This window comes from Urocitellus parryii, chromosome X (genome assembly GCF_045843805.1).
Source record: "Urocitellus parryii isolate mUroPar1 chromosome X, mUroPar1.hap1, whole genome shotgun sequence".
Taxonomy (NCBI): Eukaryota; Metazoa; Chordata; class Mammalia; order Rodentia; family Sciuridae; genus Urocitellus; species Urocitellus parryii.
The window spans coordinates 112,983,736-113,006,950 of record NC_135547.1 but is presented as its reverse complement, the minus strand read 5'-3'; the positions used below and the strand labels follow the sequence as shown (position 1 = coordinate 113,006,950).

General features: G+C 35.7%; 1 protein-coding gene and 1 non-coding gene across 2 annotated transcripts in view; both read left to right on the top strand.

Annotated features, from left to right (window-relative positions):
- The window catches only part of Pola1 (DNA polymerase alpha 1, catalytic subunit), a 291,393-nt gene that overhangs the window by 27,584 nt on the left and 240,594 nt on the right, over positions 1 to 23,215 (top strand). The window contains exons 13-24 of the mRNA XM_077793905.1: positions 1,038 to 1,112; positions 1,999 to 2,137; positions 3,009 to 3,163; positions 6,599 to 6,683; positions 7,611 to 7,672; positions 8,992 to 9,081; positions 12,086 to 12,202; positions 13,433 to 13,608; positions 16,415 to 16,544; positions 17,031 to 17,150; positions 19,233 to 19,332; positions 21,066 to 21,190. Coding sequence (XP_077650031.1) covers positions 1,038 to 1,112; positions 1,999 to 2,137; positions 3,009 to 3,163; positions 6,599 to 6,683; positions 7,611 to 7,672; positions 8,992 to 9,081; positions 12,086 to 12,202; positions 13,433 to 13,608; positions 16,415 to 16,544; positions 17,031 to 17,150; positions 19,233 to 19,332; positions 21,066 to 21,190 — 1,374 coding nt within the window. The remainder of the gene's footprint in view (positions 1 to 1,037; positions 1,113 to 1,998; positions 2,138 to 3,008; positions 3,164 to 6,598; positions 6,684 to 7,610; positions 7,673 to 8,991; positions 9,082 to 12,085; positions 12,203 to 13,432; positions 13,609 to 16,414; positions 16,545 to 17,030; positions 17,151 to 19,232; positions 19,333 to 21,065; positions 21,191 to 23,215) is intronic.
- LOC144250863 (small Cajal body-specific RNA 24) lies at positions 20,272 to 20,401 on the top strand. Its single transcript, XR_013342602.1, has one exon.

Here is a 23,215-nt window from a genome sequence, read left to right as displayed (position 1 = left end):
TCAAAAAATAACTTAGTGGAGAATGCCCCTAAAAAAAGAAACAATATTTTGATTTTAGTGAGATATTGATGCCTTTGGCCATAATTGTGGGGTCTGTAGCCCACTAAAAATATGGGAAGTGATGGAAAGAAAGGGAGGATTGAGTTGCAAAAGATACAGCTAACACTCTTAACTACTTAAGTTTTGGATTGTGGCTGAGTCACTTCTTTAAATTTCCACAAGTAATAATGCACAAGGCCTTGGGTTTAATTCCTAGCACTGCAAACAAAAACTAAAAACATAAAATTCCAGAGACAATATGTTGTAATGGCGAAGCATATGAATGTTAGAGTCAGGTTGCTTGTGATTTAAGTCTTAGTCCTGCTGCTTACTAGTATCTGACTGTGAACAAGTGCCAAGTGACTTCCCTGTGCCTGTTTCTTTATTTGACAAATGAGGCCCTATTGCAAGCATTGTCAAAAGGGTTAAATCTCTTGATTCATATTGAATGATTAGAATAGTACTTGACACATAGCCAATGCTTACTACATATGAACTATAATTATAATGTTGATTATTCTAGAAAGATGGAGTTGCTTAATGTCAATTAATAACAAATAATTTTTATTTTTTGAGACAGTGTTTTGCCATGTTTTATCAGTGAGGCATGTATAGCTCTGGACTTAAACTCACGATTCTCCTACCCAGACTTCTGAGAGTAGCTGGGATTATAGGCATGTGCCACAACCTGTCTCTTGACATATGATTTAATGCATTAACATTGTAAAAAAAAATCTCTTCTTGCTCCTATTTGAATGCAAATATTTTGATTTCTGTAGTGTCTAAGAGAAGTCTTTTTAACATTGTCACTATGTGTCTTAGTCCTAGTTGAAAGGTGAAAGGATACCTTTTTGGCTTTAATTACTCTTGTGTCCCATAAGGATACTAGATTCCTGATGATTTAATATAGGAAAATGTATTATTTATGTAATGCTGGCTAATTTGAGTTTTGAAAAGTTTTTTGTCTTAATGATTTTTTAAAACATCTACTTATCCAGACAGTGGAAAAGAATTATGCTTTTGAGATACCTGATGTTCCCGAAAAATCTCAGTACTTGGAAGTTAGATACTCGGTAAGTTAAACAAAGAAAATTACCTGGTTTTGGTGAATGGCATTTTTTTCTACTTTTGAACTTTCAACTAGCTTTCAATTAGGAGTACTGACAGAGCTCCTCAAGCCCACAGTTCATTGAGGTGGACTTATAGTAATGAATAACTGAAATGGATAAAATTAATTTTAAGTACATAGTCTACAGGTTATACTGTCTTTCTCTGCTTTCAAGTATGCATCTTTAAACAAATAACTTGAAACAGCACAATTGTTTGTCAAGTGGAATGAATGCCACATGATGGAGTTGGGCATCATTAGTCTGTTAAGTGTCTCTTGTAAGCAGTGGAAAGGTGAGAGAGGAGTGTCAGTAGCATCATTATAGTGCTGCTCTTGCTCTTGCTCCTGTGACAGGCAAGGTTGTTGCTGTAGGGTGTTAATTAACTAGACCTTAACCTCTTTTTACCTTTGTTCTAGTGTTTTGATCCCACAATGTTGGAAAAGGGAAACTTTTAAAAAATGTTTTTGACAGTGGTGATGAAAAGTACCATGGAAGCTTTTTCAATGAGTCCCACTCTATTGCTTTCATTCTTCTAATGGAGTGGTACTTACTTGGCTATTCTTTATCAGTGAGGCATGTACAGCTTTGGACACAAATTCTCTCTTGGGGGAGCTTCTTGGCCTATTTTCTTCTAATGGGTGTCATCAAGATGCATTATTTTGTCATTGTGAATTGTTTTTGTTTCCTACTGTGAATTGTTTTGGATTTCATTTGTAGCAAATTACATTTCACATGTATCAAAGGGGTTTCTTCTGCTGCTTCATAGAGAGGCTTTTGTTTATTTCAAATATAGACTTGGAAAATGTGAAGTAATAGTTTTAAACAAAAAAGATTTTTTTTTTCCTTTTAGGCAGAAGTACCACAGCTTCCTCAGGATTTGAAAGGAGAAACTTTTTCTCATGTATTTGGAACCAACACATCCAGCTTGGAACTGTTCTTGATGAACAGAAAGATCAAAGGACCTTGTTGGCTTGAAGTAAAAAATCCACGTAAGGAAAAATTTAGTCATAATGCTAAGTAGGTTGCTGATAAATGTGCTTTTTTTTTCCCCTAAAGGGAAGTTAAGGAATTGGTTTATATATTTTAGTGTGTTTATTTCCTTTTGTGTTTTCTCATCAAGATTTTCCTTGAATGATTGTAGGTATATTTGGAATCACTTTATCTCTGTAATGCCTGGCAGTTTAGTCTAGAAGGAGGCCTTAGCACAGGCAGCTGTTCAGGGTGCGTCCCATTATGCTGTTGTTTACATGTACTTCCCACCTGGCAGATAATGCCCAGCTGTTCTCCATAGTAAACTGCTGACCTTTGGAGGGGAGAAGAATCACTTCCTAATGTGGATAGTACTTGTTTTGCCTGTTACTTGATATTTTCTAGCACTTGTATCTGAGATACTCTTTTATCTTCATGAATCTCTTAAAAATGTTTTATGATTCCTCCACGGTAGTGCTTTGGGTTTTTTAAACCTATCTTGGGTCCTGGATTCTTTAGATCATTTTACAAAAAGCTTTGTTTGGATTTAAAAAAAAAATTTTGTAACTGTAGATGGACAGCATACCTTTATTTTATTTGCTTATTTTTTGTATGTGGTGCTAAGGATCAAATGCTGTGCCTCACACATGCTAGGCAAGTGCTCTGCCACTGAGTCATAGCCTCAGCCCCTGTTTGGACTTTTTTTTCTCAAGAAAATGAACATAGGTACACACACATCCAGTAATGTGGCTTATTTTTAGTTAGATATTATGTCATTTTTAATAGAAGATAGGAGTGAAGAATATCTCAGTTAATCACAGTTGTCATAATTATGGTACTTTTTCTTTTTAAGTTAACAAAAGCGATTGATGTGTTATCTATTTTTTTCAGAGCTCTTGAACCAGCCAATCAGTTGGTGTAAATTTGAGGCCATGGCTTTGAAACCTGACCTGGTGAATGTAATTAAGGATATTGGTCCTCCTCCACTTGTGGTGATGTCTTTCAGTATGAAAACATTGCAGAATGCAAAGAACCATCAACATGAGGTAAAAAAAAAAAAAAAAAAAAGGACATATTTTGTATTTGTTCCTTAGGTATAATACTTGGCCTGAACTTGTATAGCTTTACTGCAACAAAGTTGTTCTTGGAGGGGAAAGAATACTAATTTAGTACAAAACTTCATTTTGGAGAAGGAATTGAATTTGTTTCTTTGTCTGGTGTTGTGGATTTTTTCAAGGAGTTAAATTGCTGAAAATATTTTTTTAATGTACACAGAGAATAATGCAAAGAACTCTCTATATCAATCACATATTCAGCAGTTAGCAAATTTTGTGACACCTGTTTTTCTCCCTTCCCTTTTTTCTCTTGAAGTATTTTAAAGTCAGTTTCAAACAGCATGTCATTTTAACCCTGTGTGCCTTTGTATACATCTCTTAAAATATGCACATTTTCTTATATACCATCATTAGCAAGCCCAATAACAGTAACAGTGATTCCTTGATTTAGTCTGAAATCCCCAGCACATACTTAAATAACTTTGTTTCTCACAATGTCTTTTAACAGATGGTTTGATCGGGATTTACACAAGATTCACAGATGGTGTTTAATTTTTGTGCCACTTTCATCTCTTTTTAAATGGTATAACTCCCACCCATTCCCCCCACTTTCTTTTCAATGACATTGAATGATTACAAGAATCACTGATAGTTGTCTCATATAATGTCCCATTTTCTGTCTGTATTTGTTTGCTCTGTTGTGGTATCATTGGACTTCTTCCTCTGTACCAGTGGTTGGCAAACAGTGGTCTGTGAACCAAATTCAGCCCACTACCTGTTTTTGTAAATAAAGTTTCCTTGAAACACAGCATATCTTCAACTGTTTTTGCTCTACAACAGCAGAGTCAGTTAGTCATGACAGAGACCATGAGGCCTGCAAAGCCTAAAATACTTATTTTTTGGTCCTTTATAGAAACAGAGTGCCTACTCTTCCTCCATCCTTCATACATCCATATGCTATAAGTTATCTCTAAAGGATGAATTAGATTCAAGTTCAACTTTCTTAGCCAAAATACTTTATAGGTAGTAGAGTGTACTTCATATTGGAAGACATATAATGTCAGGTTAAGCTGCTGTTAGTGAGGCTAAGATTGGTCAGTGGGCTCAAATGGTGATAACCACTGTATATTTCTCCATCAGCTTTTCATCTAACCTTGCCACTATGTTGAGAGCCACAGCCAAAGGGGCCCCAGAAAACTTCCAGCTGCCAGCAAACTCCCAGCTGCCGGCTGATGATTGGCTCACAGTGGCCCCAGCAACATCTAGCTGATTGGCAGGAGGATTGTGGGAGGTGGTGTGGTGTGTGGGGAGAGAGGCTTCTGGAAGCCGGTGGTGGCAGTTGGGCTCTGAGGGTTTTTCCTGAGGAGCTGTTTTGTTTGGCTGGGTCGCGTGGGCGGAGCCAAAGAAGTCCCCCAATGAGCAGTTCCGTAGTCTGAAGGGCAGGGAAACAGCCCAATGAATATCACCGCAGAGGAGCCAATCAGCTAGATGTTGCTGGGGCCGCTGTGAGCCAATCATCAGCTGGCAGTCTGAAGGGCAGGGAAACAGCCCAATGAACATCACCACAGAGGAGCCAATCAGCTAGATGTTGCTGGGGCCACTGTGAGCCAATCATCAGCCGGCAGCTGGGAGTTTGCTGGCAGCTGGAAGTTTTCTGGGGCCCCTTTGGCTGTGGCTCTCAACACCACTACATGTGTTTTGGGCTGTTGTGGAGTGCTGTTGTGGTCTATTGCATTGTAAGATGTTGAGCAGTGTCCGTGGCCTCTACCTGCTAGATGTGTGTACCCCCTCTCCCTGCTAGGTGTAACAGTCTAAAAATGCCTCCAGCAATTGCCAAATATTCCTTAGAGGAAAATGTGAGGGTACAGTTATCCCCAGTTGAGAACTACTATTCTAATGCCTCCAAGAATTGGTCATTTTACCTCAATTAGTTATTTCATTAAGAGTTTTAAAATGGTGGTTTTTACACACACACACACACACACACACACACACGTATGTGTATTCCCTATCTGTTGAATTCATTATTATTTTATTTTTGACATTATTATTTTGAAATGGGGTCTCACTATGTTGCCCAGGCTGGCCTTGAACTTCTGGGCTCAAGTGAGCCCCCTGCCTCAGTCTCTCAAGTAGCTGGAACCATAGGCGAGCACCAGTGTGGTCAGCTTGTTACATTTGATCCTTATGGTTTTCGTACTCTGATCAATGGGAGTTTCTTTATGTTTGCTTCATTTTGACATAAATGGGGGTATTTTTAAAAGAGGATTTTGGACAATATTTGCATTCTTTTAGTATGTGATTTCATCTTTATTTTTGGTAGTGCTGGAGACTGAATGAATGCAAGTGCTTGTGCATGCTGAGAGCATGCTCTACCACTGAGCTACAGCCCAAGCCCTGATCTTTAAATAATCATTTCTGTAGATGATTGGAGTTAATAGTTAAGTGTTTGGGAAAGGTTCAATAAGTCCTTAGTTAAAATTAAAAAAGAAGTGTCCGTTCTCTTGTGCCCAGAGTTAGGTTTTCACAGACTGTTTCCTAATAAAGTAAATAGGGCTCTGTGGAGAAATGGTGTAATGAAGGCAGGGAATGTCTAAGATAAATCTGGAACATCGTGTTATATCAGAAAGTAAGGATGATATTAAAATCTACTGAAGATATGTCAGAAGGACCTAGGAAACAACTTGCAGAGTATCCTACTGACCAAAGGTGGGACAATGTGAGCATGATAAGAATAATTGCAATAGATGGAAACACTCAAATTTATGAGTTCATGATGATACTAACAACAATAACGCTGCCACATTGCTCATTTATGAAGGATACTCGGGAACTAACTCATTCTTAAAACTGATAAATGAGGGAATCAAATCAAGCATTATCCTGACTTTTCTGGAAAACATACTGTACCTCAGGCAACCAAATAATTGATGAAGTGAAGTTTCTGTTCTTAGAAGGTTTTCAGCTAATAAATAATGAAGGAAAAATGGAATAATACCACTTTCTAATCCCCAGTGAAATAATGGGTCTAGGCAATAATTGACAGTGGCTGCTAATTTCACTGAAATATAGAAAAACAGACATTATGTGTCTGTGCTTTCTGATAGAAGTAATCAGTAGCACCTCTAAAGTATTTTTGCCAAATAGTTGAACCTGGTTTTGATAAAGTCATTTGATCTAACTGTGAATTTATAGGCAGTACAGAAACAGAATGTGTTAAATGAAAGTGGCCCTATTAGGATATAAGCAACAGAATCCATACCACGGAGCATTCTATAGGATAAACAACTCAGTTTCTTCAACAAATGTAAATTGCAGGGAGATGATAAGTGGGGTAGGGTTGTACCTGTAGTTTTACATATCAGTAAGAATGCAGAATATATATTAGGTGTCTGATAAGTGATTTCCTCCTTCCTTTCTTTGCAGGTTATTGCTATAGCAGCTTTGGTTCATCACAATTTTGCATTAGATAAAGCACCCCCACAACCTCCCTTTCAGTCACACTTCTGTGGTATGTATTTTTTTAAAGATACTTTGTTAAAGACTTGATTTGAGTTTTTTCTTAGACTTTCAAAAATTATTTTCAAGAATAAATAGTGCATACAGTTAAGGTTGTTTTTAGCTATGGAAACTAAGTTTTATTGTCCAGAGTTTTCTGTGCAGTGAGGCAGGTGCCAAGGAATAAATTAATGTTTGCCTATTTGGGAGAGGTTATAGTAATATCAAATTGAAATTGAGTTGTACTACAATTCAATGTGTGAAACATCCACAGAATTCTGTGTGTTTAATGAGTCAGTCTCCAAGGAGGATTCTGATATAGTCCATGTTGCAAGCCAGTTAAATAAATTTTGTTTTAGCAAATTTATTTTGTTTTAGCAACACATTAGTTTTGCTAAACATAAAACAAAATTTATGATTACTGTGAAGTTTATCACTTAAGTAGGGGGAATACATGGAACAAAACACTGGTAATAGCTTGGAGAAAATGTGGAAGAAACTAGTCATTAGCTCATTTCAACAAGCCTTTATTCACCTCCTCTGTATGTTATTGTGAGAACAGCTATTTTTATGGTGTAGAGGAGAAACTCTGTCATCTTTTCCAAGTTTGAGAAGTTTGAACTGAGTTACTTCATTGTAAACTGGTTGAGGCTTTGGTGGTGGTGGGATTTCCTTTGGGAGAGAATGTTATAATCATTCATTTTGACTTTGATGGATAGCAAAATTTGATCAAAGTTTTAACAATTGTAGGGATAGAGTTCTGTGCTTGGCGATTCATTTGAATCCCAACATGATCAATGAAAATACTTGAACCTTTTAACATTTTAGGGATGGGGGAATATTTATATCTAATTTCCAAATTTCTATTTGGAAACATGCATTGATGTCTACCTGAAATTAAAATAAAATGGGTTTTGGAATTTTTTTTCCCTTCTTATAGTTGTGTCTAAACCGAAGGACTGTATTTTTCCATGTGCTTTCCTTGAAGTCATTAAGGAAAAGGTAAATAGCTAATTATTCCTTTTAAATATGAAGTATTTATTTGTTTGGAAAGAAAATAGGAGGATAGTATGCTCCATGAATTTTTTTCTGGGCCCTTAATAAAATGGCAGGGGAATAATAAAATGTAGTGAGCTTTTCACAAAGCTAAATGTGTTCAATATAAATAATTTTTTGGAGCGTACATTGTTTCTTTTTTTTCTTTCATCTCCTTTTTAAAAATTTGTTCTAATTAGTTATACATGACAGAATGCGTTTTTTAAAGAATTTTTTTTTATTTGTCAATGGACCTTTATTTATGATACGTGGTGCTGAGAATCAAACTCAGTGCCTCATACATGCTAGGCAAGTGTTCTGCCAGTGAGCCACAACCTCAGCCTGACAGAATGCATTTTGACACATCATACATAAATGGAGTATAACTTTTCATTCTTCTGGTTGTACATGATGTGGAATCACACTAGTTGTGTAATCATATATACACATAGGGTAATAATGTTTGATTAAAAGTTCACTTGTTAATGTCTTCACGTGACAAAATCAAATGCTGCAACCTTATCAGGTTTCATGTATATTATTTTAAATTGACTTGAGAAGTCCAACAGTTTGGGGGTACTTTTAGGTTAGGCTATCATTTGTGACATGTCCTGAATTACCTATCCAAGTACAGTGACCTAGGAATTCTTGTAGAGTCAAACTGACATTTTTGTGACATAGTTGTGGAATACATATAGTTATCAATTTCTATTGTAAGAGATTTTTAATAAGAGCAGATTGAATACTTGATTTATATTCAGCAATCCAAGTGGAAGGCTTTTGTGTAAAGATAGATTTTATTTATATTTAAAATAGTCATAATTTTTATATTTGTTTTTAGTCTAGTTTCTTATTTATCTGTTCTTATACCATTATTTGAGAATAGTTTATACAATCCTTGGGATTTCTTTTCCTGATAAATACATCAACAATGAAGTCTACCAGGGATTATATAGGAAATTAAGTAATGCTTTTGAAAGGTACTCTGATTTATATGCTTTCAAATGTGTCCAGTGTACAAACATGTCTCTATAGAAGGACATTTCTGCTCTTGCTGTTGCTTAGCACTTAAAATTTTGCTTTATTCTCATGCATATTACTAGAATGAGCTCCTCAGAGACTTTGTGCAATTATTATTGCAAAACCTAGAATCTAAAATTTCATTGCTGCATTTAGTTTTGAAATGGGGAGTTTCTTTTAACCCTAAGAAATCTTAATCCTGGTTAAACAAGAAGCCAAGGTATAATACTTTAAAGAGTTGGTGACTGGTATGTTTTTATTAACAGAATGTGAAGGTTGAGGTTGCTACAACAGAAAGAACACTGCTAGGTTTTTTCCTTGCAAAAGTTCACAAAATTGATCCTGATATCATTGTGGTAAGTAGCTTTTTGATCATGTTGCGGGGAAACTCTTCATTTCTTAGTTCTTTTCAGTGTGAGTTTATTTGTTATTTTTATTTATTTACTTTTGAGCTCCAAAGAATCTTTTCAGAGTGAAATGAATTGCTATACTAATTGCAAATAGAAAGGGGAAAAAAACCCTTGCCTACTATAAGATAGGCTTTGTGTGTGTGTGTGTGTGTGTGTGTGTGTGTGTGTGTGTGTGTGTGTTTTGCTCGGGATTGAATCCAGGGCTTTGTGCATGCAAGGCAAGCACTTTACCAACTGAGCTATATCCCCAGCCCCCTAGGCTTTTTTTTTCCTAATATTAAAGCAACCCTTGAATTATTATTGAAGTTTAAAATACTCTAGTTATTTACAGTTGACGAGACCAGCATATCAGTTAGTAAATGTATATAAGCTATTAGTATCTTTAAAATTTTTGCTTAGTGACCCAGATGTATAGTGTCAACAGGAGTTAATTAATTCCCTTGATTTGGTGCAAATCAGAAAACTAAGTATTTTAGTTTTATGAGCCTAGTGGATCTCTATGACATTCCTTTGAGAGCTCATAGTAGCAATTTTTTTTCTCTTGACAACTTCCCATGTTCCGACTAGATAGTGAGAGCTAATAATTCATTGTTTTGCCCCAGTTCGTAGAAGTTATAAAGCAAGATATTTACTTTTGTGTGTTTTTTGGCCTTCCTTTATATGCTTCTTGATAGGAATTTTTCCTTTTGTCTTTTTTTCTGGGTCAATTGATCAGTCAAACCCTATTGTTTTATTTTTTGACAGAAAGTATAATAAATGCCTATATTTTAAATATGATATTAGTAATATGGTTATAATATATATTAGTTTTATTTTGTTTATTTATATGTGGTGCTGAGGATCAAACCCAGTGCCTCACACATGCCAGGCAAGTGCTCTACCAATGAGCCACACCTCCGCCCCTATATATATATATTTTTTAGTGTTAGAAAAATTAATTAAAAACTGTTCTTATATTACAGCTTCTTTTTAAAAGATCTTTTAAAAATGTGTTCTTTTTAAATATACATGAGTAGGGTATTTTTGTTTGTTTTTTAAGATAGGTTCTTGCTAAGTTGCTTAGGGCCTCACAAAGTTGTTGAGGCTGGCTTTGAACTCACAATCCTCCTGCCTCAGCCTTTTGAGCTGCTGGGATTACAGGCATATGCCACTGCATCTGGCAGTAGAGTGTATTTTGACATATTATACGTACATGTAGTATAACTTAGTCTAATTGGGATTCCATTCTTGTGGTTGTACGTGATGTGGAGTTTCACTGGTGATGTATTCATATATGAACATAAGAATGTTATGTCCTATTTATTCTACGATCTCTTCTATTCCCAGTCTTCTCCCTTTCCTTCATCCCCTTTGTCTAATACACTTAATTTCTATTCTTCCCTCCCCTTGTTGTGTGTTAGTATCCACATATCAGAAAGAACATTCAACATGTTTTTTTGGGATTGGCTTATTTCACTTAGTATGATAGTCTCTAGATCCATCTATTTACTTCCAAAAGTCATAAAATAATCGGGTTATATTGAAGCCTTGCAAAAATGTTTGCCATATCCTTCAGGTTCATTTTTATTCTCAGATATCTTATCTTGTAGTGGCATAGCTACTGTCCTGAAAGCCTGTGGATTGTTAAAAATGTCTCTGCACCCACATCCCTTTGTTATTTCAGGACCCATATTTAAAGTGTGAAAAAATCTGTCCATAGTCCTCTGATGCTCTGGCTTAGCACTGGGCCCTCACCTAGTCTCTATTAACAGTAATTTGGTCCCCAGAGTGATGTCTTGGAGCACTATGATACCTGGCCTGACTTAGGATGTTAGAGCCAGGTCTGAGTGAGAAATTTGAATGTAAGATAGAGTCCTGACATGAGTTTGGGTCCCTGATCCCAGGCATGATAATTTGAAAATGATACATTCTTATAATCCTTTGGGACTTTAATTTAATAGACAAAACTGCCATAAATATATAATGAGGTATATTGTTTTTATGTGGTGGTAAAGTACACACAACATAAAATTAACCATTTTGACTGCTTTTAAGTGTACAATTCAGGGATATTAGCTACATACATAATGTGCAGCCATTAACACCATCCATCTCTGTAATTCTTCATCTTCTGAAACTGAAATGGTACTAATTACCTCCTCGTTCCCCTAGCCCCTGGCAACCATCATTCTGCCTTCTGTCTCAATGATTTTGTATACTCCAAGTGGTAGTATATGTTTTTAATTAAAATTAGTATCAAGTAAATCTATTTATTGATAACAATTATTTTGAACCTCGTCTAATTTTTAATTAAGTGAGTAATGTTATTCACGTGACAGAAATTGGGAATTATAGAAATGAAAAATCTAGTTGCATTTTGAGTTATTTTCTATTCTATACAATTTTGTTTACTTCTTTTTAAGTTTTTTACTTGAACTATTCATTGGTATTATATATTTATTTTGTTGCATATTTATTAAGTATCTAAATCAGTAGGGTTTGAACTCAGTTTTTAAAGAAGCCAAATGCAGTTCCTGAATTTTCTAAGAAGTTTTTTGCAAACTCCTACAACACAAGCAGGTTTTCTGTTTTTAAGGAAGCAAAATTGAATTGTTTGAATACAGCTTTTAGTGATCATATAAAAGTATGGGATGTTAAAATTTACATTTGCTTTTGAGATTGTGAGGCATGAGCTGCAAATTAAAAGAGATCATATGAACCTTGCATCAATTAGTATGAAATAAAGTTTATTCAAGCAATCTGCTTAGCAGCCTTGTTAATGTCAAGGCTAATGAATGCTGCTGATGAATAAATTCCTGAAGAAGAAAGGACCCCCAATCGGAGGTAAGCTCATGATGTCTTCAATTAGAGACCAGAAAAAGAAAGGGCAAAGAAATTCTGTGTGTTTGAAGATAAATCATCTAATTTGCGTTTGTTATAATGTTATTGGCTGCCTCCTTTTTCTGCCTAGGGTCATAATATTTATGGGTTTGAACTGGAAGTGCTACTGCAGCGAATTAATGTGTGCAAAGTTCCTCACTGGTCCAAGATAGGTCGTCTGAAGCGATCCACCATGCCAAAGCTTGGGGTAATAGTAGTTTTGAAAATCTTATTTCTTTTATTTGCCATTTTTTATTGGGTACTTACCAAGAAAGCACTACACTTTTTTGAATAGGAATTGATTGTCTTATAGGAACTTCAGTACATTTTAACTTTGGTACCAAATGTCTTTTCCTTGGAATCCAGCATTTTACTTGAAAAAGCCACTGGTCATTTTTTAAATCAATGATTGGAATCTAGAAATAGTAAAGAAAGACAGCACATACATATTACTTTTACTTCAGCATTCCTAAAGTGATAAGCCTTAGGGTAGGGTTGCAGGGTTCAGAATTCATTGAGTATTATCATTCAGGAAGATGGGAAGAATGAATGGAAGGGAGCTAATGTGAAATATAAGAAAGCAGTGAGCTGTGTGCTTTCTCATGTAGTTAGCCTCTCATAGCAACTTCAATTTCATTTTGTAGACATTCACACAGGTCTAGTAGGGGAAGAACTGAGATTTGAACCCAGGTCAGTCTGACTCTTTTAAAGCCTATGTACTTTTTATTCTGCTTGCTTGCTTCAAATGTGGAGAGGTTTTGGTCGTCTTTGTATGAAGCCCCTTCTTCCTAACCCTGATACTGTTCAGAGATTGAAGTCTTATTTTACCTAAAGCTTACAAATAAAATCAGCATGTTATCTCATCAGAGAACTTAGGAATCTGTCCCTTTTATAATGATCTCTTGAGGATTCTGCTGCTGTTCTCTGCTATCAGAGTTGGGACTCTTACTCTTCTTTTTCTGTTCATATCTTTAAGGTGAAGAGGTTATTATTACTTATTGTAAACATTTGCTTATCTAACCCCTTTTCCCCTTCATACTCCCTTCAGACTTTTCTGATTATGGAATCTTCTCAGTGAGGTATACCCCAACCAGTCTATACCTTTAGGTATAGTCCCCCCAAATTCCTTATCCCTCCTACCCGACTCTTACTTTTCCCCTTTGCCAGAAACTTATTAACTCCTAAAACTATATACTTTCTTATTTATGTTATTCATTTAATATATACAATAAAAATAAAGTCAGGATTCTTAGGTTTTTTTTACTTTGTTCACTGCCATATCCTTAGATTAGTGTCAATCAGATACATGGTAAATGTTCAAAAATTTTCATTGATAAATGGAAGAATGAGAATTTTATTTTTGTAATTTTGAGGTCAACCTCAAAGTAGGATAGCATGGAATGTTCATGGGACTTGCTTTTTGTCCTCATCTTTGTAGGGCCGGAGTGGATTTGCTGAAAGAAATGCTACCTGTGGCCGAATGATCTGTGATGTGGAAATTTCAGCAAAGGAATTGATTCATTGCAAAAGCTACCATTTGTCTGAACTTGTTCAACAGATTCTGAAAATGGAAAGGGTTGCAATTCCAATGGAAAATGTACGAAACATGTACAGGTATGATCCCAGATTCTTTAGAATCTGTCTATCTTGAAATTAGCAATAGAAGGATGCCACTACTATCCTTAAGCTATAGGGACCTGTGCCATGGTACCATGGAGCAGAAAATTGTCTTTATGTCAGCACCACCATGTCCATTACTTCATAATTTGAACTAGTTTACTTCTTGAATTATTCTAATTTGATCTGTTTATGTCCATCTCCTTCACATGTTTTAACACTATCTTGATATTTCCTATTGGTAATTTGGAAATTGATATGAATTTAGAGTTTGACACTTCTTTCACTTAATTTTTTAAATATTTTTTAGTTGTTGATGTACCTTTATTTTTTATTTATTTATTTACATGTGGTGCTGAGGATCGAACCCAGTGCCTCACACATGCTAGGCAAGTGCTCTGCCACTGAGCCACAACCCCAGCCCCATTCTTTCACATAATTAATGAGATATTTTGGAAATACAAAAAACTGAGCAATCACTAAGCCATTTAGAGATATTACTTGCTTGTTTTTAAAGTAAGGTTTCTGCTACTTCTCTGGCCATTTTTTCATGTTTTTCTACCTGTTTCTCCAGAGTTCTTGGACTGCTGCTCTCTTTTGACTTTGTATCCTCTCCAAGTAATCTCATTGTCTTGAAAATTTAAATACCATATGGGGGCTGATGCTCCTCACTGTGTTTATTCAGTTTTGACTTTTCCCCTACATTTCAGATTCATGTATTCACTTGATGTTTAATATGAACCTTTAGTTTGTTCAGAACTGAGCTCTGATCTTCTCCCATTGTCTTTCTGTAGTCTTCCCTTACTAAATTAATGATAACCTCTATTTTTTCATTACCATTGTAAGCCTTCAGTCATCTTCTCCCCTAAACCTCTGAGGCTTCCTTGGTTCCTCTCTCTGATATCCTACAGTAGATACATTAGGTAATTCTATCAGCTCTTCTAAATATATCTAGATCTGACAACATCTTTTCACCTCCATTGACCCTACCCTGGTTTAGGCCACCATCCCCTTCCCCCTGAATTGAAGCTGTCTTAATCTGTTTTCTGTTGTTTATAATACAGTACCACAGACTGGGAAAATTATAAAGAAAGGAGATTTATTTTGACTTATGGTTCTGAAGGTCTAAGCTTGAGGAGCTGCATCTAATGATGATCTTCTTCTTGTCAGAGTCCTGAGGTGGTACAGTGTATCACCTGGTGAGAGGCAGAGAGTGCATGTGTGTATCCTTAGCTTTCTTTTTTCTCTTCTTATAAAGCTACCTGCATTCAATCATGGGGGCTCAAAGCCCCCACTTTAAATACTTTAGTATTTAAGTTTCTACCCTCATAATATTTCACAGTGGGGATTAAATTCCAACATGAGTTTCAGAGCGATAAACCATATTCAAACTGTAGCACTGGGTCTTATATTGCCAGTCTCCTTGGTTTTGCTCTTGCTCCTTCGTGGTTTATTTTTAATCCAGGACCAAGGTTATCCTGCTGAAATTAAAGTCAGCTCAGAATCTCCCATTGACTGTTTCATTTGGAGTAAAACTGGTTTTTATTTTGGTTATGGGGTCCTATGCACTGTATCTCTATGCTGTTGACTGTCTTCTGCTCTCACTATCATTCTCTCTCAGCCATATTGATGTACTTCCAGGTCCTGAAACTACCATATATGAAGTAAGCATATATTGCATGTTTACTGTGCACTAGGCACTGTCTATAACCAGCTCAGAGCATTGGAATGCTCTTCTGACTACCTGGATTGCTCTTCCCTCAGATACCTTTCCATAAGGCTTGCTCCTGTGTTAGTCAGCTTTCTATGCTGTAACAAAATTTCCTGAGAAGAGCAACTCAAGGGAAGATTTATTTTGGCTCACAATTTTAGAGGTTTCATCTGTAGTTGGTTGACTCTGTTGTTGCGTTTAGGCTTGTGTGTTTAAGCACTGTTGGATTCAGTGCTTGCTTGGGGTAGTTGTTATATGATAATGAGTCTAAATGCAGAACATGGTGGGGAACACATGGGGAGGAGAGAGTGAAAGAGAAAGAGAAGTATACCCTCAAGGGCATCCCCCACTAGGACCACTTCTTAAAATGTTTCTGCCACCTCCCAAACCCATCATGGATGAATCATGCTATAATCATTATAATCCAGCTACCTCCCAAAGGCCCCACCTCTGAACAGTACTGTACTGGGGACCAAGCTTTCAACACATGAGCTTTTGGGGGTCATTTCAGGTCTAAATCATAACACTTGTTCACCACTTCCAGGTCTTTATTTTCAATGAAGTTTTCTCTGGTTCTCTAACTAAAAGTTCAATCTCTGTTCTTGATATTCTATACTGTCTTTGGGGCTTAACTTTTTCTCTTTAACACTTTGCATTATATAATACACTACATATTTAATTTATTTTTATTTTTTATACTCTTGTCTTCCCCTTGAGGATTTAAACTCCACGAGGATAGGACTTCCTGTCCATTTTGGGTATAGCCAGTGCCTAGTGCATAGTAAACATGCAATATATGCTTGTTTCATAGAATGAATGAAAGGATTCAGTGATTTTCAGGTATGCAGTTATTAACACATATGAATTTTTTTGTGGAATTTATTTGTGCTTAGAGAAGGGCACTGGGATCAGTGGTATAAATGAATTCCTAATTACATACCGACCTTCTTTTAAATTGTTTCCAAAGGCAAGGTGCTGTTGCTCTGAAGTTACTTATACCAAAAATTCCTTGTTATATTTTATGAAGTTCTGATTATAGTTATTGTTTCTTTTAATTACTTGATTCTGTTTCATTCTTACTTTTCTGTACAGTGAATCTTCTCATCTGTTGTACCTGTTGGAACACACCTGGAAAGATGCCAGGTTCATTTTGCAGATCATGTGTGAGCTAAATGTTCTTCCATTAGCATTGCAGATCACTAACATCGCTGGGAACATTATGGTAAATTTAACTTAGAAAGGGGGAAAAAGCATTTCCTGTTGGATTCAGTGCTTGCTTGGGGTAGTTGTTATATGATAATGAGTCTAAATGCATGCTTATAAAATGAGTAACTTGGATTCTGAAAGCTGGGCATCTTTTGTAAAAGGAAAAACTGGTTGGGAGAAGGGGAGGAATGCCAGGTGCAGTGTGCTGAAATTTGGGTGAACATAAGGATCATCTCTCTAACATCTGGATGTGTCTGGTGGAATGGTCCTTTTGGGAGTAAGGAAATAGCCAAGTTGTTAATAATTTAAGCTGTCTCTTTTATAATACTTAAAGAAAATGTTAGAAATAATTTACTACTTTTTTCCCCCCAAAAAAGCAGCCTTTATTTTAGTAGTAGTTTTGAAGGAGGTATCTTGATAAAATTAAAATTAACTAACTCAAAGTTGTTTTTGTTTGTTGTGATTTGGAGCTCAAATTGTAAAAAGAATTTCTATTTAATAGTCCAGGACACTGATGGGTGGACGATCTGAGCGTAACGAGTTTTTGTTGCTTCATGCATTTTATGAAAACAACTATATCGTGCCTGACAAGCAGATTTTCAGAAAGCCTCAGCAAAAACTGGTGGGTCCAAAATTACGTAGTATTTTGCTTTTCTTATTCCTCCTTTTTAATTACCTAGATAGCTTTTTTTTTAAATTGCTGCAATAACATCTGCCTCTAGAATAATCCCCTGTGTACTAGAAATCATGTCAAGTTTGTTCCAGTGGGTTTGTGTGGTTTCCTTCTCTACTTTTTTCTGTACAGACAAAATTATTTGTGAAATATGAAATTCTTAAAGGTGGAATTAGACCTTTTTGGTAGATAGCTACACATGGAAAATGTTTTGTCACTTAACCACTATCCAAAGCTTAATGTCAATTAAACCTTTAATTTCCTTAAACCAGTGAGCTTTTATTTTTATGTTGCATTTTTTCTGTACAGGTTTAATATCCGTAATCTAAAATGTTTAGAACTGGAAGCATATCAGATTTTGATTTTTTTTCCAGATTTTGGAGTATTTGCATTTTTGTAATGAGGTATCTTGGGGATGTGATTGAAGTCTAAACACAAAATTGTTTTATGCCTTATATAATATCCTGTAGTAATTTTATACCATATTTTTAGTGTACCTGTGTTTTGACTGTACCCTGTTACATGAAGTGGGGATTTTCTACTTGAATAAGGCATCATGTTGGTACTCAAAATGCTTCATATTTTTTTAAAATATATTTTTTAGTTATACATTGACACAATATCTTTAATTTGTTTATTTATTTTTATATGGTGCTGATGATCAAACCCAGGATCTCTCACGTGCGAGGCGAGCGCTCCACCACTAAGCCACAACCCCAGGCCCTGTTTCGTATTTTTGAGCACTTCAGATTTTAGATTTTCAGATTGGGGATACTCGGTTTGAACTAGTATGATTATGAACACTACAATCAGGTTTCTGAAGTGGCCTCCATCATATTGGGGCTAAAACTTTAGCTACTGTTCTATCTATTGATGGTAAATGATACAGAATGGAAATTTAATGTTGAAAGTGTGATTAAGGGGGCTGGGGATGTGGCTCAAGCGGTAGCGCGCTTGCCTGGCATGCAGTGCGGCCCGGGTTCGATCCTCAGTACCACATACAAACAGAAATGTTGTGTCCGCCGAAAACTAAAAAATAAATATTAAAATCCTCTCTCACTCTCACTCTCTCTTTAAAAAAAAGTGTGATTAAAGTTCTTGTATTTGCTTGTTTTATGAACCTTACCAAAATTAATAGTGAATATTAATTTAGAACTATTTAATTTCTCCAGAAGCATTAAATGTGGGCCATTAGTAAACTACACAGGAATGGATTTTCATTATGTGGACATACTTATTTTAAAGTGTCCATATTAACAATGAGAGTGAGCCAGGCATCGTGGCATGTGTCTATAGTCCCTGTGCTACTTGGGAGGACACAGGAGAATTCACTTGAACTTAGGCATTTGAAGTCACCCTAGGCAGCGTAGCAAAATCCCATCTAAAAAAAAAGCTGGGGTGTATTGGTGCATGCCTATAATCCCAGTGGCTCAGGAGGCTGAGACAGGAGAATCATGAATTCAAAGACAGCCTTTGACAGCATTGGCAAGGGCACTAAGCAACTCAGTGAGACCCTGTCTCTAAATAAAATACAAAATAGGGCTGGGGATGTGGCTCAGTGGTTGAGTGCTCCTGAGTTCAATCACTGGTACCACCTACCCCCCCCCCCCCAAAAAAAGAGAGAGAGAACGATAATTCCTATGTGAAATACTGTAGTTTTTTTTACATCATGAATGTTAGAGTGATGAATTTAATAGGACCCTTTTATAATTTCAAATTCTGTATAATATGAAAAGTTGTATTTTTAATAATCATGAATTAAAAATATGAACTTTCTATGAATTCAGAAATATTTAAAATAGAACTTGCATAGATTCTGAGATATAGCATTGCTTAGGAAACTACCATGCTTGGCATTCATTTTGATTCATGAACATATTACAATAATTGTCTTTTCCTATAGGTAGGACCATTAACTAAAAATAATGTTAGTTAAAACTAAGTACTGTTATTGAAAAAGAGAGAATGGTAAGACTTCCTAATTAATTAATTAATTGCTGGCTGATGAAGTTATCTTTCATTTGACATTAGGGAGATGAAGATGAAGAAATTGATGGAGATACCAATAAATACAAGAAAGGGCGGAAGAAAGCAGCTTATGCTGGAGGCTTGGTTTTGGACCCCAAAGTTGGTAAGATGAGACCTTGGATTGGTTTACTCTGGGCGTTAAGGATTTTTTTTCAGGTATAGCTAGACCTGTATTGGATCTTGGAAGTCAGCAAGTAGATCTCATAATGATCTTATTTTTATCTTGTATGTTGTGCAAATCTTGTTTGCCAGTCAGCTAATATGGAATTAATGTGGATTTTTCTGCTAATCTAATATAATTTTTATTTATATAATTTTTACATATCTTGAAATACTGTTTTTTTTTTTTTTTACTTTTTCTAACCACTTAAAAATGTTTCTTAGCTTATGAATGATACAGAAATGGGCAGTTAGCTAGCTGAGTTTGGTTTGTGCATGCTTTGCCAACCCCTGGTCCGGTGTAGAAGCTATGTGTCCTGCAATGGGAGTACCTCTCCCTTCTTCCCTCCATTCTGTGAGGGTAGGTTCTGCCTCTGCCAGTATGCTAGGACCAGTTCATTTGGCCAACAGAGTTAAATACAGATAATAGCCACAAAATCGAATTTTAACAGGAGAATAACTTTTCCTTGTCAAGAGTGGCAAAGATAATGTTTTGTGGTAGAGCTAGAAAGGATCTTATTTTTAAGCCGTTTTGACCATTTTTAAGTGTACAGTTCAATAGCAGTGTTACACATATTCACATTGTTGGACATAATGTGAATTTTATCAAGTAATTCACTCTTGAGTAGGAGACATTTTTGACAAAAGTGGATGTATTATTGGTTGGAGTCACATGGAACAGTAATACTTTGGTGTTACATTTGGACTTGAATGCTGACTATGTGATCTTGTGTTGCCTGTTGAACATCTATAAGACTCGTTTTCTTCTTCTGTAAAATGGATATAAGAATAATCTACTATAGAGGGATTTAAGGAATAAATAGAATTGTTTGACACAGGGTAAGCTGTCAATAATATATGTTCATGGTTATTGTCTTAATACTGGACATTTATTTTTATTCAGTTTCTTCTCAAAGTGAAGGAAACTCTTTGTAAATGTCCTAGAGAAATATAGTAGCTTTCTGTTCACCTTTTGTAAGCAAAAAGGGTGGATCGTTCCACTACTGACATTCATATAAATATTTCTTATCTGGTTTTCAGCACAGTTCATGTACAGGTAAATGGGCTACCCATTTTATTGTTTGAAGGTGTGTTTGTAATATATATATATATATATAGATGGTGAAGCTGGGAGTGGATATCCACACACTTACTGGTGTTTTTTTTTTTTTCAGAGAATTTTTTAATATTTATTTTTTAGTTTTCGGTGGACACAACATCTTTTATTTTATTTTTATGTGGTGCTGAGGATTCAACCCAGCACCCCGTGCATGCCAGGCGAGCACACTACCGCTTGAGCGGTGTTGGGTGGGAAGGAATGCTTGCTTGAGGGAGAATTTAGCAACATTCTTTTGGAAGTAGATATGATCTCCAAAATAATTGGCCCTGAGTGGTGTTTTCCCATAATAATGGTATATTTGGGGACTGTTGGGGAAGGACTGGTTCAAGCTGGTTTCATGGGGAGACAGAATCTTTTCATCACTCTTTTGTGATCTGGGTTTTCACTCTAATCCAAGTCATTTTATGGTGTGATAGTCCACTTCTGTCTCTTTTGTCTGCTTTATAGTGCTGAAGAGTAAATGGTTTCTATTACACTTTTTAATAGAGTACTTCTAATATGTTTTGACAGTGTTTTTCTTTAGACTTTTTTGACATTATGTGACCTTTTTATTTTAGGTTTTTATGATAAGTTTATTTTGCTGCTGGACTTCAACAGTTTATACCCTTCCATCATTCAGGAATTTAACATTTGTTTTACAACAGTGCAAAGAGTTGCTTCAGAGACACAGAAAGTTATAGAGGTTTGTATTTAACTGGGGTCTCTTGAAATTAGGATTAAAAGTATTGCTTAAAGGAGGAGGAGAACCAAAGGAGTTAGTGTTGTAGTTTTTCTTTTTCTTCTTTATGCCTTTATTTTTATGTGGTGTCAGGGATCAAACCCAGTGCCTCACACATGCTGGGCAAGCACTCTACCACTGAGCCACAACCCCAATTCTGTAGTATTTCTTCTTAAAGGATATATTAATTATGTCCTTATTTATCAAAAAGAGAGGTTGTCCAGAAAGAGATAAACTGGTTCAGTATCTTTTTAAAAGTAGTGTTATTGAGGTATAATTCACACACATTACAATCCACATAGCAGTCCTGGCATTTAGATTATTCAGTTTGTAATCATTACTATATTCATCTTTAGGGCATTTTATTATTTCCCAAGGAAACATTTTACTATCATATCCCTCCCCCCATTCCTTCCAGCTCTAGGGAATCACTAATCTTTCTGCTTATATAGATTTGTGTATTCTGGACATTTCATATAAATGGAATCATACAACATGTGGTCTTTTGTATCTTACTTTGCACATTATTTTCAAGGTCCATCTGTGTTGTAACATGTATTGATACTTCTATTTTTTTCTTTTCTACCTCCTGTTTGCTTTCCTTCCTTCTTTCCTTTGTCCTCCTTTCCTTCCTTCCTTCTCTTTTTTCATAGCAGAAGATGCCTATTTGCCCTCTAGCTTCTTAATTTACATGTTGTTTAGTTCCAGCCACCTGCCCAGGAGCTGTTTTTCATTTCTAATTCCATATTCCCAAAAAAGAGAATCTAATAGGCTTGCCTAGGTCAGTGAGCACCTCTGGTCCTATCACTTATGACCTCAGGAGTGGGTTCACAGAGTACAAATCTGGCTGTTAAAGATGAATCTTTCTATGGGACTAGAGGATAATCTTACAGAGGTGGTATTGGGTAGACAACCTCCCAAATAGTGACTGCCTTTGATTAATGTTCTTTGGGCTTTGTCCTACTACTGTACCAGCACGTGGTAATTATCATTATCCAGCCCTTTTCCCCAACTGCTGCCCAGCAGTGTTTTGTTTATTTGAGCTTTTCAATTTGGATTTTGGATATATAACAGAATCCTTTCAGAGTAGAAGGACTTTAGAAGTCACCTAAGAAGTATACATGTAGGTATTAATGGATTCTGTATCATTTTCATGTACTATATTTTATCTTCAGATCAGTTAGTGTCACATAGGTAGTGATGGTGAAGCTGGGAGTGGATTGCAAATTTTTTGACTCCAGATTGTTTCAAGTTTACTTTTCATTTGACTTTCATAGTTGCTGTAAATAAATTGGAATGTGTAGCAAGATCTTTTTAATAGGTCTGCTATCATCATGTGCTATATTGGAAAACAATAGGTCCCTGTTACTTTTCTAAGAGTGTTCATTTGCAGATATTGATCTTTATAAAATTAGATACTTTGTAAAGGCTGGCTTATCAAATGGCATTGACTTGACATACTTTAAGCTAAGAGGTTTATTTTAAATTTTGTACCTTTGAAAGGGCAAATGCATCTGGCTTTTCTTTGTAGCCTGTTAATAGAATTAATGGAGACTTGAGAAAAATGGTCTAATGCTTTCCCTGCTTTTTCCTGCTGTAAATTTTAATATAAGAAGACTGCTGGTTGCTTTTTAAAAATGTTGCTATTCTTCTGCCAATTGTAAAGCAATTTATAGGTAAAAAGTATTACATCAGTGCTAAGGAATATATTTGTATTAATTTTTAGAAATGTCATGGCCTATTTAAATGTGCTTCAAATTCTTAAAAGAAATTTGCTAGTTTAGTATTTAGCTTTTTATTTTTAGTCTAAAACATTTACAATAATTGCTATGATTCTCCATAGTTTTAAATTTCTATAGCATTTTGTTTGGTCGTACAAATGCTTTAAAATGGTAGTTTAGCTGCTGGTTATTTTTTTAAATCCTAGAAGTCTGTCTGAGCGTTTGTATTTTAAAAGCAATTTCCCCAAACATGTTGCTCCTCAATCTT